The 17,081-nt window shown below is 39.0% G+C and overlaps 1 protein-coding gene across 18 annotated transcripts in view; it reads left to right on the top strand.

Moving 5' to 3' along the window:
- The window catches only part of LOC309496882 (serine/threonine-protein kinase WNK1-like), a 78,382-nt gene extending 61,802 nt beyond the window's left edge, over positions 1-16,580 (top strand). For 2 of the 18 annotated variants that reach the window (XM_082167039.1, XM_082167028.1), the window contains 11 exons: positions 400-480; positions 1,716-1,802; positions 2,267-2,303; positions 2,403-2,473; positions 2,867-3,363; positions 3,465-3,667; positions 5,361-5,561; positions 7,777-7,869; positions 9,306-9,347; positions 12,248-12,453; positions 12,548-16,580. In XM_082167039.1, the coding sequence (XP_082023165.1) occupies positions 400-480; positions 1,716-1,802; positions 2,267-2,303; positions 2,403-2,473; positions 2,867-3,363; positions 3,465-3,667; positions 5,361-5,561; positions 7,777-7,869; positions 9,306-9,347; positions 12,248-12,453; positions 12,548-12,892 (1,863 nt within the window). In that variant the 3' untranslated portion in view covers positions 12,893-16,580. The other 16 variants (XM_082167029.1, XM_082167045.1, XM_082167038.1 and 13 more) reach the window with 16 other exon arrangements.
- Positions 16,581-17,081: the final 501 nt, after the last annotated feature.

The following is a 17,081-nucleotide window of genomic DNA, read 5'->3' as shown; positions in this document are numbered from 1 at the left end:
TCACTACGACACGGCATTATTACGGCTTTTGTTCACACAGCGCGCGTTCCGGGACTGAACACGGCAATGTTACTAGGTCCCGACCCGGCATCAGTCCCGGCATAAATCCCGGGTCGAGTTTGCATTCACACAGAAGGCGCTCTGGCAATTTGCCCTGCAATTTGCCGGGTTCAAAGCGCTGTGTGAAAGGGGCTTTAGTAATCCTACATGAATACTATATAACTCAACTGACACTTTTCTGTAATATTACAACCAAGCTCTAGTCATATTTTGTGTACAGCTTTGAATAATTCCCAAGCATAACACACAGTCTTAGGCTGCTTGTGGCGGTTCAACGGCACCTCTGCCAGCTCTCGTTCTTTACAGTGCTTTAGTTTCTCTTCCGTCTTCATTCATTAGGTGTTGCCTGTCGGCCCAGATCAGGCTGGCACGCCGCCCACAGAGCACCTACCACCCTTCCCAGGACCTTGTTTAACTCAGGTGCCCTTTTCTTCTTTCTCTTTCTGTCTCACTCTGTTTTTATATAGTTTCATTCCTGTAAAACACGCAGAGCATGAGTGAAGATTTTTAATCACATAAGAATCAAACCACTGCATGGCATAGCTTTCCTTTGAGGCCTGTTAGGAGCATGACCTGTGACGCTCATTAACTCTGACTTGCTGCTCTTTCTCTTTTCCTCTGCCGTAGACGGGTGGAGAACGGGAAAGATGTGGTTTTAAGAAAACAACATCAGACATGAAACATTTTCAGTGTGTTTTGTCTAATTTTCTGGTTTTATTTATTTTACTATAATAAAAACAGCAAAACTCATTTGTTAATAATAATTATTTTATGAAAGGTAAAGGGAACATAAAGGGCGGTGCTTTTCTGTCCCCTTGTAAGATTTGAAAGAAAAGTTGTTTTATAATATCAGTCATTGTAGTTTGATTGAGTAGATTACGTTTACTTTAAACTTTTTTTTATTCTCTTTAATTATTTTTCCTTATTTTTACGTTTACATGTTAATTTTGCCCTTTTTGTTTTTAACTTGTCCTCTAACCAGATTTTCTGACTTCCCCTTTTTTAAAAAAATTTTTGAGGATTTCAAGTAATCAAAAGTAGCTCTAATCAAACAATCACCCCTACATTTTTATCATGTAATTTTGATATTTAGCATGTTGTGGATGAATTTTGATTTCAGACAATTCTCGATTAATCAAAGATTAGATGTTATATAACGTATATTTTCCTCACTCCAAATTGAACCCTGCTTGCATTCAAGTCAAACTCAAAGAAAGTCCTTCCCTTCTGCTTAAGGCGATTCATACCAAATCTAAGAGACTTTTTCTAATCCTGTAAATTTGATGCGATATTTTTCATCCATCACTTTTGAATTGAAAACACACTGTGATGGCACTCAGCCGCGAGCCAACCTGAACAAAACATTTCAGGAACCGCAGAGCGTGGGCCAATTAAAGGATTTACTCTCCATTTCATGTGGAACATGAAAGGAAGCTTCAGCTTGGATTAAAAGCATTCAGTTCTTCCAGGCAGTGGTCATCTGACCCTTTACTTACTGTAAGAGATCGTCTCATGCAGAAATTAATTAGATACACAGTTCCCCTGCTGTATTTGTGTGCACTTGCCATGAGTAATAAGTGTTTGTACGAGCCCGCGTGCGTGTATATTTCTTGGGGCTAAGTGAACATGACTAATTGCTGAAATGGATTATTTAGTCCCAGCAGCCCCTGGAGGATCTAGATGCCCAGCTGAGACGGGCACTGAGTCCAGAGACCGTCCCAATCAGCAATGTCACGCACCAGGTACACGCACACCAACAGGGGACTGGCCGAAGAACACCAGCACACGTGTATTAAGTGCCGGAACTGTCTGATTTAATTTATTGCAGTTAAACTTTGGCACGGGAACTTTCCATACACAAAGAACAGATAAAAGAAGTGTTTTTTTAAATCCCATACAGCAATAAACCAGAGAATTACCTCCTCAAATCTTAAGTGTAACAGAGAAAGCATGTAACTTTTTGCTTCAAGAGGTATAATTGATATAAATAATTTAAAATTACCCTTTTTACTATGTATATATATGTATGTATGTATGTATGTATGTATATGCAACTAAGTTAAGAGAGATTTATATACATGTACACTATTTAATATTTCTTTACAATAGTAATTTATCCTTTTTTTACATACATTTTGAATAATTAAATAATTTATATTGTGCTTTATTTACATGTCTGTATTCTGATTCTTTTTCTTACCTGTAGTCATCTCTTTCTGGGATGCCACCTGGAGGACAGCCAGGTATGTGCTGAGGTTTTACTTTACTTTTACCTGTTCTTTAAATGCACAACAGCTAGCAAAAAGATCCAACTCTGCTTATTAATGATGATACCATTTCAGTTCCGTTTTCTCTGGATGATGAGCAAGCAGCTGCACCTACAGTAGGAGGATACAAACTGGGACGATTCCAGGTACTTTGCATTCGCAATGTGATGACAGGAATGAGATGTTTATAGTCAAGTCAAGTCACCTTTATTTATATAGCGTTTTATACAAAGCAGCTTTACAGTGAAAACTGTTTCAATGATGCAAACAGTTCATTTCAGCTGCACAGCAGCTCTAAAATAAAATAGTGTCATTGTTCAGCTGAAGTCAGTTCAGTGTTAATTCAGTTACATTGTAAAGATCATTAATTATTAAATTAGTTAATTTCATCTATAAAGCAGTTCTGCAGAAAAACAGTGATGTCATCGTCCAGCTCAGTTCATTTCTCATCCAATAGTGTCAGAGCATAATATTTTATGGTATAAATAGTGTTTGTCGTTGTGTTTGTGTATGACACTCTTGTTCTCTCTCTCGTTCAGGTGTCAGTGGCTCCTGATGAGAACGCCTCGCAAGCTCACACAGGCTCCTTTGATTCATCCTCCACGTCGTCTTCCTCCACCACCACCTCCTCTTCATCATCATCCTCCGCTCTCTCTAGCCCTGAAAACACACTGCACCGGACCTCCTCTCCCCTCAGAGACACGAGAGCAGATGTTGTCGACGGCCTCCCTGCTCTTTCCAACCAGATGGCAACCCACCCTCAGCCCACCACCATTGGCCGTTTCCAGGTTACCACCAAAACGGACACGAAGGTGGGGCGTTTCTCAGTGAGCAGCGCACAGGACGAGGCTACAACAGCTAGCTTACAACCCCCAGAACCCCAGCAAGCACCTCAAGCCCATCCAGCCGTGGGCAACGGTCCAGCCCAGAGTCCCGGGAGCCTCAACAACTCTGTCAGCTCCTACTTCAGCAGCGACAATGACTCTGAGTTTGAAGATGATGATTTTAAGAGAGAAGTCAACAAGCTGAGGGAGAAGTATGTTTGTTTTTGATTTAGACATTGTGACAGGAACTGGGATGGTGTAACCTAGGCGAAAGATATGCAATGTAATTGTGCTTTCCATGTTTTTCTCCCAGGCACATGATAGAGAGTCAGGCCCTGTACACTCGGCAGAAGGCCGAGATTGATTCCCTTTTTGCCCGATTGGGCAAAGTTCCACCCGCCATGGTCAACCCACCCGTGGTGAACCCAGCTGGCCGTAGACGACGTCCCACCAAGAGCAAAAGCAGCAAATCCAGCCGCGGTAGCTCCCAGGGCAGCAAGAGTCCTGTACAGCCAGGTATTCACTTGTTCCATTTAGCCTTTTTGTGCAGATCAATTGACAATGTTTTTTGGGAATACAAAATATCGTTAAGATCGTTCTTATCTTTTTTAGTAAAAAGACAATCCCTAAAGAGAGAATTTAAATTCCATAAAATAATTGTATTTAAAAACATTGTAAATAACCTGTTAACCCTTAAACAGGCAAGAGTGGAAAATTATCAGCAATCATTTCATTATATCATCTGGACTTAAATCAAACATATACAAAGGAATTTTTGAAATATTTGATATATATTTTGGATTTTATGAGTTGTATCTCCCAGGATACGTTGCCCTATTAGGGTATAAAAAAGCCAAGTCATCAATATTTTGGTAACACTTTATTTTACAGTGTCCTTGTTACATATGTTACATGTATTTACCATAGTAATAACAGTAAATTATGCATAATAACATGCAACTAACCCTCAACCAAATCCCAACCTACCCTAACCCTATAGTAAGTACATGTAGTTGCTTAATATTACTCAGCACTTAATAATTACACTGTAACAATGACACCTTAAAATAAAGTGTAACCAATATTTCTATGATTTATTCACTGCAACAACTAAAAATGTAATATGCAAACTATACTGCATGTATGACAAGTCTAAGTGTCCTAAAATTGAGGCATACACATTTCTTGTATTTTTTCACTGCTAAACCGTCTCGTCTTCAACCTCAGGGGTGGGAAACTCTAGCCCTTGAGGTCCACTGCCCTCAGGGTTAAGCGCCATCCCTAATCAATCGCATAATGAAATATAGATACAATATATCATTTTCTAAGTAATCCTGGAGACTTTGGTTAGATTTTTCAGGTATGTTTGATCAGGTTTGGAGCTAAACTCTGCAGGACGGTAGCCCTCCAGGAGCAGGGTTGGACATCCCTGTTATACCATAAAATGAGAAACCTGCAATAAAATATCTAGTTAAAAAATGCAAAGATGTAGTTAACTAAGCGTGAATATGAACATTAATATTTGCACAATTTTTTAACTCAAAATACATAGATTGAGAAGAGGGACTGTGTACGGGGGGGCCCAGAGGCCAGGAGGGCATAAGGACCTTCCCTAAGGGCCCCAGCCCTGGAACAAGATTTCTACTGAACCATGTGACCCACATACTCCAAACAGACTCAACTATGATAATGATAACAGAATTGGCTGAAAATTTCTTTCTCATGCCTCCTACAAGAGATTAAAGACTTTGTATCCTGTGGTGCATGTTGCCTGTTTAAGGGTTAAAGTTAGGATAGTCTCCAATAGAGCTTTTCACACTTGAAATAGTTAATCCTGGGTCCCCGGGTAAACAGAATTCTGGGTTATCTTGCTTCACATTTCACACTGCTGATAATTTACCCAAAGTTACCAATTAATCCTGGTTATTCATACACTGACATTTCACACTCTACATTCTTAAACCCTGGGCTAACGTTCATATTTGCACATTTATGGTGTCAGCGTCATTAATTGGGCGAACGCAGCACACAACCTGTTTACATAAAGGTTCTAGTGTTCTTCTTCTTAGAACCTTTTACAAAATTTCTGAACTTCTTTCTCCTGAAAATCTTTGTGAATCTGGTTCCAGCAACTTCAAATCTGTGTTTGCGTCTTGTGTCCTGGCTCTGATCAGCACTTCTATATGTTTTTGTGTGTGTGGTCTTACAGCAACCAGCACTTTATCAGCGCAGAGTGCTCCCTCCGTGTACCCTCCCCAGCAGGCCTTCCTGGGCCCTGGGGGGATGATAGATGGGGGGAGTAGCCCTCTGCTCCAATCCTTCAAGCCCTCCCCCTCTAATGAGAACCTGTGCTCCGCGTACACCAGTGACGCCACGCTCTCTGCGCCCAGTCTGTGTGTCACCTCGCAAGGTAAAAATAAAGAAACACATCACAGCCCCTCTGCTTTTTTTTTAACACCAAGTAAAATGATAAAGTGACGTTATGGGTTGGCAATAAACAGAAAAAAAAAACATTCTCACAACATTCTCAGTTTTCGTCGATAACAATAGCCCACTATGCATGTTTTTATGTAAATCGCAATAGAAAACTTTTAAACCATAATTTAACTATTGCAATGAAATAAATGTATAATTTATTGTAATTGCAATAAAATATATTTATAAAAGTATTTTTTTTACATGTAATTTAAATATATATAAAAAAAAAAAAATTCAAACAGGTCAAGTTTCTCTGTTTTTAGTTAAAAATGTTAAGCATTTGCTTGATTTTTGAAACAAGGGACAGCTGTTGGTGCTTTGCCCTCTTCCTTGCAAATTTATCCCCAAAATATGGTATATATAACTAATTTCAACTCTTATATCACTCACTCCTAAAAACCATAATCAGGGATGTGTTTTTTTCTCCCCGTTTTATACGGATTTCCGTATTTTCCACCCTGAAAAGTGACACACGTGAGTTGCATAAATCCGAGAGAGAAAAATGGTTTTGTGGTGGTGGTCATGGGGGTTAGGTGGGGGTGTGCTGGTTACTGTATGATGATTGAAATCGTGAAATGGCCTTTAATGACTAAATAAACTGCAAAATGTCACATTTTCTAATACATTTATTCCATGCACGGATTGCTCCTGACAGCGCTGCATGAGCTCGCGCCGCCATCTGTGGGACACCGTTATCATGTTAGCCAGGGTTCAAAGTGGCAAATGTGAGTAAAAATAGGTGTTGAAACAGTGTTACTTGCCAGTTGAAATGATATGGGTTAGTGTGATCATCAAATCGCAACGGTTGTGATGTAATTATATAAATAGCCTATCAAATCTGACACGATGCATGTTTCAGAGGACTCTAACAGCACTGTGTTTTCAGTTTCGATCCACAGTTAAGGGATAGTTCACCCATAAATGTAAATTCTGTCATCGTTTACTCACCCTCAAGTTTTTCCAAACCTGTATAAATGTCCTAGTAGGGGGGAAAAATACTATGGTAGTCATTCGGGCCCGAGATATGCTTGGTTACAAACCTTCTTCAAAATATCTTCCTTTGTGTTCAGCAGAACAAAGACGTTTATACAGGTTTGGAACAATTTAAGGGTGAGTAAACGATGACAGAATTTACATTTATGGGTGAACTATCTCTTTAATGCTACTCTGCAAGTGCTGTGTGTTTGAGTTGCTTATAAGTTGCATTTAGGAACGCGACATTCATCATGAAAATCATTTATAAATCTGTTGTTGTCAACAAGCGATAAGGTCTTTCCGCCAAAATAAAAGATTAATGGTGTAATGTTTGAAAATTAAGACAGCCATAAATGTAAGTAATTTTACTGTTGTTCAGTAAAATAAAATGGTATTAATAATGATCATTAATCTATTAATACTTTTACTATAAACATATATTGTATTATAATATAATATATTATTATCATGGTTATTAAATGCACAAAAAAAAAGCACTTTACAGTACAATTTGTATTGCAAAAGAAGATATTTATCTTTTTTTAATTTGATAAAAAAAATCTTACATTAGAAGGTCAGGTTTCCTTCTTTTTAGTCTTTAGCTGATCACATGCCTGCATAGTATACTCTGTTGGCTTTGTTATTTTGGATGTTTTAGTAACACATAGCAACTGTGGCCTACTTCCTGTGAGTCTTCCAAATTTGAGGAGAAAACTTATTAAAAGTGGTCATTGAAATTGTGTTATTTTTCCCTCTAACATTCTTGTGAATTTTGTGGTGTTTCGTATATCGGCCCTATTTCTGGCGCTTCAGGTTTAATCAAATCTTAATGTAGAAATCTTTGCTTTGCCCATCTGAGAAAGCGCACGCTTTGATTTGGATGAAGCTGCAGGGCTGATGCTTGTGCCTCCAGGGGGTGCTTCTCCTCCTCTGCTCTTCCACCCAGGGCCACTCCTCCCCTTCTTCACCTCCTTCACTCTCTCTATCTGTCAGGAATTCATGGCTTACTGACCTCTGTTACCATTCTCACTGTGTATTTGTGTACGTTTCCTTTACCTCTCTCTCTCTTCTATCTGCTCCATCTCTTTCTCTCTCTCTATCTCTCTCTCTCTCTCACTGTCTCTTGCTCTTTTCCATCTCTCTCTTTCTCTTTCCCTCTTTTTGTACCACAGGCTGTGTAAAGTTCAGCTGTGGGTCGGAGAGAGTGACCTTCAAACCAGGTGGCAGGAGGACGCGTTTTCTGAGTACGCCCTGCTTGGCTCTTTGTGTGTAACGCTTTTTCTTTTGTCTCTTTCCTACAATGTCATGTGATTTAGTTCTTGATTCTGCCAAGCCTTCTGATTGGCTGATCATCTCAGACATTGTGTCATGAATCTTAAAAAGAACTTATATTCATCACTAAACAGTTATTATCGTTCATATCCAATAATGCACTAGTGTAACCCTATGGTCCAATAATTATTTCTAATTTAATTATTTCTAATCGTTTACGATGGACACTTTGTCATTTGTATTATTAGTTTTAATATTTTACATTGCATTTATGCTCAAGTTTGGTTTAACATAATAACAAAATTGCTAAAGATAAATTAATTACTAATAATTTAAAAGATTAATTACATGCTGCATTTGACAGTTTCCCGAAGCTTGTATGTTAGCAGTTCTCAAGTAGTTTAAACAATGTATTCAGAATTTTCACAACAAGATCACGGAAGAATGTGTAAAAGGAAAAGTGTAAAAAATTGTATATTGTAAGAATTGTATTGTAATTTATATACTATTAAAGTATTTTTTTATATTTTGAATTAGCTTTTTTTATATTTGTAATTAAAAAAAATTTGTTTAAATTTTTTGCGGTTTTATGTACTTTTGCCATTTTTATTAGTTTTTTAAATATTTCCGTTTAGCTTTATTTATTTATTTATTTCAGTTTTAGATTTAGTAATTGCACTACAACTTAAACTGATCTAATATTTATATTTTCATTTATTTCAACTTTATTTGTTACTGAAAATTATTGATTTTTAATAGTTTTAGTTAACAGTAACACTGATTGTTACAGTAGTTCATGATACTTGCTGTAACACAAATACAAATTGAACCTTATTGTAACGTGTTAGCCATATAGTGTGATCAAATCATAATGACACGTCAATGTATCTGCTGAAACATGGCTCTTCCTTTTCTGACAAATGCAGTGTGAACCGGCAACTTACTATTCTCATTTCCTCGAATGATTACAGCCACTTTCAAAATTAAGGCTCAAGGCATTCTAGGCAAGTCTCCACATCTATTGTACAATCTTCTGAATTTTCACTTAGTCTTGTTTTGTTTTAAGTTTTTTTATTTTTTTATTACAAGAAACAAAAAAAGATTTCCCGTCCCTCAGCTCAGGTACTTTCACACATCATCTCATCTCAGCACAGTCTTCCTTTGCAATCTTGTCTTCTATTAGCAGCTCTCACAATGTGAATGCACCTGATCTCACTGGCTTTGACCACAGACCCAGTAGTCACAACCACATGAGAACCTTCCTCCACTCACCCCACCTTCACTGTTATTGGAAATATACAGTATGAATGTAACAGCCATCAGGTGTTAGACTAGCATGCTCTGATACACTCCCATAATGCACTGTGTTGGACGTGGAGTTACTGCAACACTGATTCTCTCCAATCTCACCGTTCTCTCCATGCTTCAGGGAAGATGGTGAAAAAAGTGTGCCCCTGCAACCAACTCTGTAGTAATTATCTCTCTATTTTACATCCTCCCACTCCCTCCCTCCTTCTCTTTCCTGTCATCACCCCTCACTTCATGTCCTGTGGCCTGTTGAAGCTAGTTTCCTTGCTTAAGCTCTCAGGCTGACTTGAGCATTTCTTTCCTGTGATGACCCATTCATGTTTTTTATAAGTGTGGCATGTCACGTGTTTTCACTCTCAAATTTAACTCAAACATTACCCTTAACAAACAAACACCTTACCCTAAATTTGGTTTCCACATGAAAACGAGACAACCGGAAATTATTTATCGAACATGCATGCTAATGTTTTTCCAAACCGGTGGCACTCGCCATGCGACGACGCCACACTCCGCATCAGCTAATGCACTCTAAATGGACCCGTCTGAGCACTCATCCCATTATCCACAAGCCAATTTGAAGCCCCAGACTGCCTTCTGCACTCTTCTTTATCCCCTTAAGACTCATCCCGCTTACTACACATCGACCTCATCCTGTTTGGATGGAGCTTCTCTTCTCACCCATTACAAGGGTATAATGAGGCCTGGCTGATTTTCCCCCTCATTGTGCACAAGGCTTAATCACTGTCCAATGCACACGCTACCATATTAAGGGTGTACAGCTCACATTTTTGCACATACAAAGGTAGGTTTTCACAACCAGGAATCCAAGATCCTCCCATATTCATATTATTGAACAAAGTGAATGGAAGTCATCCAGTAAGTGCTGAAGTCACGCTGTGTGGAGCCTCTCCCTCACTCCTTTTCCAGCAAGTGGTGCTGGTGCTTGGCCAGTGGTCTAGTTTTATGAATGTTCTAACATCCACAATATATTATGATTAAAAGAAGCCTTATATTCACACAGGCTGCATTTATTTGATCAAAAATACAGTAATATTGTGAAATGTTACTACAATTTATTTTTAATATATTTAAAAAAGCTATTTATTCATGTGTTGGCAAAGCTTCAGTGTCACATGAGCTTTCAGAAATCATTCTAACATGCTGATTTGATGCTTAAGAAACATTTCCTATTTTAAATGTTGAAAACTTTATTTTTTTGTGGAAACAGTAATACATTATTTCAAGATTCTTTGATGAATAGAAAGTTTGAACAGCATTGGTTTGAAATAAAAATATTTTGTAACATTATAAGTATCTTTACTGTCACATTTGATCAAGTTTTTGCATCCTTGTTGAATACAAGTAATAATTTCTTTAATAAAAACATACTGACCCCAAACTATATATATATAGTTGTTGTTTTGATAACTTTTTTAGTTTTAAGGGCCAATATAAACCATTTTTCCTTCAATGGAAATGCATGGAAAAGGGCCAAATCGGGTACTGGCTTTGGCATCAGCACCAGCATGGTGAAAAAGGAGTAGCTATCTTTCTAAGCATGGCTTGCTGTAAACTACATCACCCAGAATACCTTTCGGTGCTTCAGTCTTGGCGCAATGTCGTCTTTCCGTTGCTGCTTTCTGGAGGGGCTGTGTTTACCATCCTAACAGGTCTTATCTATGTCGCCGGATGGCTGCCTGGATATTTGGCAAGACATTTGTGCCCAATGTAATTTACTGTGCAAGATTTGATTTTGAAAAATGTGTTTTTTCCATTTTTGATTTACAGTATATTCTTAAATGTTCCTTGACAGACATGTATATATAAATTGACCAATCATGTGCCAGTGCATGAGTAAAGCCTGTCATCTCTTACTCATGACAGTGATGTGTCTTATGAAGAAGCTGAGGCATTTCCACTCATTTTTCATTTTGCTTCGCATTAACTGCTCAGTAATTAGCTTATTTTATTATTATTATTATGTACCACATAATCCTCATTGCTATGGTTTGTTCTTCAGAAAGAGGCTTTTTTTACTCATACTTCCCACAAATATTAATGTGCTGACAAGATTTTGACCATTTTTGTACTAGTTTAGCTAATGGTACTAATCAACTATCTCATTAAGTCTCTAAATAGTAAGTGTTGAACATTTCCATGGTGAATCCATTTCCATTTCACCACCCTTTTGCTCCCTCTTGTGTTGCAATAAAAACAACCATGGCAAGCATGATGATAAAGCCCAGGCAGATGCGGAGCACTGTTTTCTGTGCTCCAATGGAAAGCCAGAGATGGTGTTTTAATGTTGTCCTCGTGACCTGTTTTGCAGGCTGGAGTCAGAGTGATAAAAGTGTCACTTTAGCCTCAGAGCGGACGCCCAGGTGCTCGATAGGGCCTCACTGCCATGACTTTTGTTTTTGTATACACATGACATTATATGTACAGTTGTACTCTTAAATTTACATACCCTTTGTATAATATGTAATATGTTTCGCATTTATTTAAATTGGAAGAGATAAATATAATGAAACTTTTTTTTTGTCCTGAAGAACCTGATATTTTACCAAACAGGTATTTTGGTATTAATGAACTCCACAAGATCGTGTATAACCTGATGATCATGCTTTCCAGCATGATTAGAGATGATCCAAAGAGCATCTTGTGCTTCATTGGATAAAAAAAAAAGCATTTCACAATGAGTTCACATGATCAAAATCACAAAAGTGTAACTTTTTTTTTTTTTTTTTTTTCACTTTGTTTATTTCCAGGTTTAACTTGAATGCAAGATTTTAAATCGCAGCTCATACTTTTGATTCTCAAATCTGTTATTTCAAATAGTTTTATCAGGGCCGCACAAAATCTCTCTTATTTTTAGGTCAAACATTTTGCTGATTATATAAGGTGTATGTAAACTAATGAGAGGGAATGTATATGAAAATATACATGTACACATTGATATAGTCTGTGGGCTTCAGATTGTATCAGATATTTCAGTGTGACATCCATTGGAGAGACTTCCTCTTTACGACAGTCTTCTCTCTTCCTCTTTTCCTCTCCGCTCAGGGACGAGCAGCACCAACACGGTGGTGGGAACTGGTCAGAATCAAAACCAACCGCCCGTCTCTCAGTCCCAGAGCTGCAAGGGCATGTTCACAGACGAGCTGCACAAATTGGTGGACAACTGGGCCAGGGATGCTATGAACCTGTCGCAGGGCAAGAGAGGCTCCAAGCACCAACAACAAGTGGCGCCTCAGGGTCACAACTACGACGTAAGACTTTATCCTTGAGAAACTCAGACCTCACAGTTGAATTTGAAGTTATAATACCTGATTAACATGCTCTTTTTATTCCTCCTCTTCTCAGATGGTCCCTCCTGCCAACATGGGCCGTAAGTACTCGGCTCCGGGCCAGCTGTGCCCAAGCATCGCTTCAACTTTGAGTGGCCACTCGCCCTTGCCCAACACTCCCGCTACCTCTCTGGGGACCCGGAAGGGCTCCTTGTGTCCCACGCCACAGTACGGCTACTCCTCCGCTCCTTACAGCGCCCAATGGGCTGGCTCTGCCACGCACACCCAGGCCGGTCTGCTGGCCACCTCACAACCCCTGGGCCAATATCCCCAGGTGCCCGCTCCTTTACAGACCTTCCACATCAGCACTTTGCAGAAGTCAGTCAGCCACCCGGGTGGACCCAACCTGAAGACCACGTAGGGCAGGGCCTAGCCGCGCCAGGCATAAATAACTCTCGAGTTGGGGGTGGGGGCAGTCAGAGGCGAAGGGGGCGGACTGAAAGTGGACTTAAGCAAGTATTTGATTGCATTGCAGAGATTCTGTCATAAGAGTTTCCTTTGGGTGATTGAGAAGGATAGACGCCAGAATCATCCTGCATGCTCACGGATACGCCACAGGGATGATGCACAACGACCCAAGGGATAAGAGAAGACGAAAATAAAACAATGGACACTTTGAATACAATGTTACGTGGCCAAAGAAGGTGTGACCATTTTTATTGTTAAGGTGTGTGCATCCTTCACCACCCAGCCCCCAAACATTTGTTAAGGGGCTTGACTTGTGTTTAGAGGTTTGCTGACCTAAGGTGAAATGTATGCCACCTCCACCCATCCCAGAATCCATCTATCTGTATATCCTCTTGATAAATTCATACATCAAGCATATCACCAAACAGAGGTCGGTTGGGTGTTGGTAAGCGAACCTAGTGTCCTTGTTCCCCTCTTGCCCTAAACCCTCTGCTGCAATGCCATGGAATAATGCAATAATTACAATGGTAGAAAAAAAAGCCCATTTTAAAACACAGGAAGTGGCCTTCATTAGATAAAACAACAACAAAAAAACAATGTACAGATATCCTTTGTTTTTAAATTGGGTTATTAGGGTTTTGATTCCATTTGCTTGTTTGGTTGGTTGTTGTTTTTTTCCCTATGCCCTTCAAGCCGGCCTTGTGTAGCAGAATGTTAGGGACTTATTTTTTTGTCACATGTTCAGAGGCCTTTCATCTGCCCCCAAGGTTTGTACTACCAAGCTCCTACAGCTCCCAGCATGCTTTGCAGCACACTCACACGCTTACAGTCCTCTTACGGTTTTCTCATTGGGCCACACCACAAGGTGACGTGTAATATAGTGGATACAATCAGTTGGATTGGGGTTTGGATACGAAACTAGGGGTTGCGGGACCGTGAAATCACACACGTTCTACCATGGAGGCCCGTGAAGCTTTAAATCTATGACTAATGTAACAGCTTTTTCTAATCATGGCAGCATTAGGGGCCTCTTACGATAGTTTGATCGAGACATTCAAATAAGAAGTCGTGTTCTGTATGGACCTGTATTTACTCATCAGTTTTTGATGTTAAAACACTGTGATTATTATAAATGTTGTTGGACAACATTAGCTAAAAAGAAAAGTAGACAAAAAAAAAACATGAAATTTTGGAGGGTTTTGGATATTAGCATTCATGAGATGTAAGGCTAGCTATTTCATTTTTCACATCTTTATTGGAGACACTTTAACCCTTTTCCCCTTTCTACTTTCTTTATATTATTAGATAAATGTGAATGTAAAATGGATTCAATTAATGTACTTGAAGAAACAAAATCTTTCCCTTTTTCCCTTTGCCCAGTGAGCTTTCTGAAGATTCTAGTGCCTTGCGTTATTTTTTTATTTTTATTTTTTTGCTTCAGGGTTTGATATATAAGGCAGCGGAGAGTCTCAAGCATTGCGCTTGATTGGAGTGCTGGTCTTTGGACTTCACAGAGGGTGAATATTAATATATTGCGGAAACGAGGTGTCGTTTTGAATTGGCCATACATCTGAACCCGTTTGATGGCACAGTCCTAGCCTTTAGGCAAAGTTGCAAAAAGCTTCTTATATAAAGTGTACAAATACATGATCCAGCCATTATATCACATTCAAAGGCTGTGAAAGTACTTGAGGCTTGAGTTTTTTAGAAACTTTGATCGGTCTAAGTATGCTAAGCGTAAGTGTGCCTATCATCAGTGCACCATTCCTAGCATAACCACAGTGTCTTTATTTTACAGACGGATTCTTAAACGGCATGAGCAGTTCTTGTGAAGGTGAGGGATCGGCTCAGATAGAAACGCAGGATGAGGGAAGTTAGTAGGCATGGGACAGTATGTTGTAAGTATTTCAGAACCTCCAATAGCGTAGATGTTTTTGCAGCGCTGCTTAATTGGTTTTGACACCATCCAGTGTCAAACCCTCTCCGGTGAGCGTGGACAGGCACGTTTAACTCATTTAGCAACAGATGTGACAGCAAGTGTAACTTCACGAGCGAGAAAAGGACCAGAAAGGTGAGAAAAGACAGTTAGCAACCCTCACCGACACAAGAGCGCAACTCTCTGCCAAAGCAGCACTGTTGAAGAGTAATACTCGCTGATTTCTCATCAAACCTCTTCTTTTTAACTCACACTGCCCATATAAGTTCTCACGTCACTGTACTCTTGGCAACGGCCTTCGGTTTTATGGCAGATCAGTAGCTTCTTTTGGGGGATCTCTCTCTCTCTCTCTCTCTCTCTCTCTCTCTCTCTCTCTCTCTCTCTCTCTCTCTCTCTCTCTCTCTCTCTCTCTCTCTCTCTCTCTCTCTCTCTCTTTGTAGCAGTCGGTCAAATCACTCTTGTAAATGCTTTGGTTTATTCTAAATATTAACTGCATTAGACCTGCAACGTCAGACTACTTTTTAGTGTCACGTTTTGCACATTCGACTGTGCAGATGAAAAGAGAACAGTCCTGATTCACCAGAAACAAGAGCATTTGATTTGGGGTACAAAGCATAGCGGAGATGCTCTCATCACCTTAACTACTGAAAGGACTTAGATTATGACTGGTTACATTCTGCTTAGTGTGCTTGAAACGTGTGGCACAGGAACGTCACTTTAGGTCAACTGTACAGTGTAGATTCTCAACTGGCTCTCTAGATTTAAAATACGATTGTTTTTCCTTTTGCTTTGTACACAACGCTTTACCTGTAGACGGCTCGTTTTTTACCCACTTTACGTCGTTCGGTTCATTCAAACTGTGAACACATCAAAAGGTCTTTAACAAAGAGGTCCCACCCGCTCAGTGTTCAGACTAATGAAATCTGTAATACTACGTTCTGAGTGCCATGTCCCTGTCCCAGATACAAGTGTTAATTTGCTCTCGCTGTAAGAAACAGGTCGTCCTGTTCGACTGTAGAGGGCGCTAATGTAACTGCAGTGCAGGACCATCAACATTTAAATGAGATTCACCTCTGACCTCTGATGTAAATGATAACAGCACCTTGAAAAATATAAAAACCTCTTTTTTTCTTTATCCTTCACTTTACTTTGAAAGAAATTGTGTTTGTAGCATGCTGATGTGCGAATGAGCCATTCAGTATCGATACACATTGTGATTATAACTATTTTTATTTTATTTTTGCATGATACTTCAGTTACACAGAAAAAAATGCACACAAACTCACTCAAAAAGGATCTTATTGAATGAAACCCTCCTTTCTAGTCGCTCTCCTGTGGAAAGAAATACAACAGAACAATGTTTACTTAATGCTACTGACCTGTCATTAAGTTATTTAGTTTTTTACTGCAATCTGATCCGCTTGTTTTGCTGTCTTTTGAGTCTCTAGATTTTCTTCTGGCGACTTTCATTAAGTGTTTTTTTTTTTCTCCGTATGATATTTAACATTGTACAAAATGTTAAAAAAAAATCCTTAAAATAAAAACCAAACAAAAACAAGTAGGGAATCATCTGCAATGTTTAACTGTCTGTTTTGCACTAAGTATAGGATGTTCAAGCTTCATATAAAACTGCGCTTTGCGCTCCAATAAAACAGCATTTGTTACCTTATTTGTAAACTTAATAAAAGTCATTTAAATAAATCAAGTTTGCTTCTGCTTATCAATTCATACTGGATCCTGGATTAGTTATCATGCAGTTTAGAGCAATAGAGCTGATGACATACTTTTGATACAAAAGTGCATTTAATTTCAGTTACTTTATTATGTCTCTCATGAGCTACTAAACACTGCAATCTGTATTATCAGTGATCCATTTCAGAGTGTTATTTGTGCCCACCTTTAATATGTCATGAATGCCCAATAATTATTTGTTCATTCTAGCAAATCTGCATCTGATGTACAAAGACAATGGTAAGGTTTTTTTGGGGGATAAAATAGTGTATTGATACTTTATACAACACTGCACCCTACCATTTCAGGACATATTGAGTGTTATTTGCATATATATGATAAAGGTGTGAATGACACCATGTGTGCACATGCACTCTGTGCCTCATCCTTCCAGATGTGTACATGCAGTACATTTCTTTTCCTTGAGATAAGACCCTCTTCTTCATATTGGTAAAACATTGGATTCTGAGTCGGA

The sequence above is a fragment of the Leuciscus leuciscus genome (genome assembly GCF_965113295.1).
Source record: "Leuciscus leuciscus genome assembly, chromosome: 4".
In the NCBI taxonomy this organism is placed as follows: Eukaryota; Metazoa; Chordata; class Actinopteri; order Cypriniformes; family Leuciscidae; genus Leuciscus; species Leuciscus leuciscus.
This window is presented reverse-complemented; position numbering and strand designations above follow the sequence as displayed.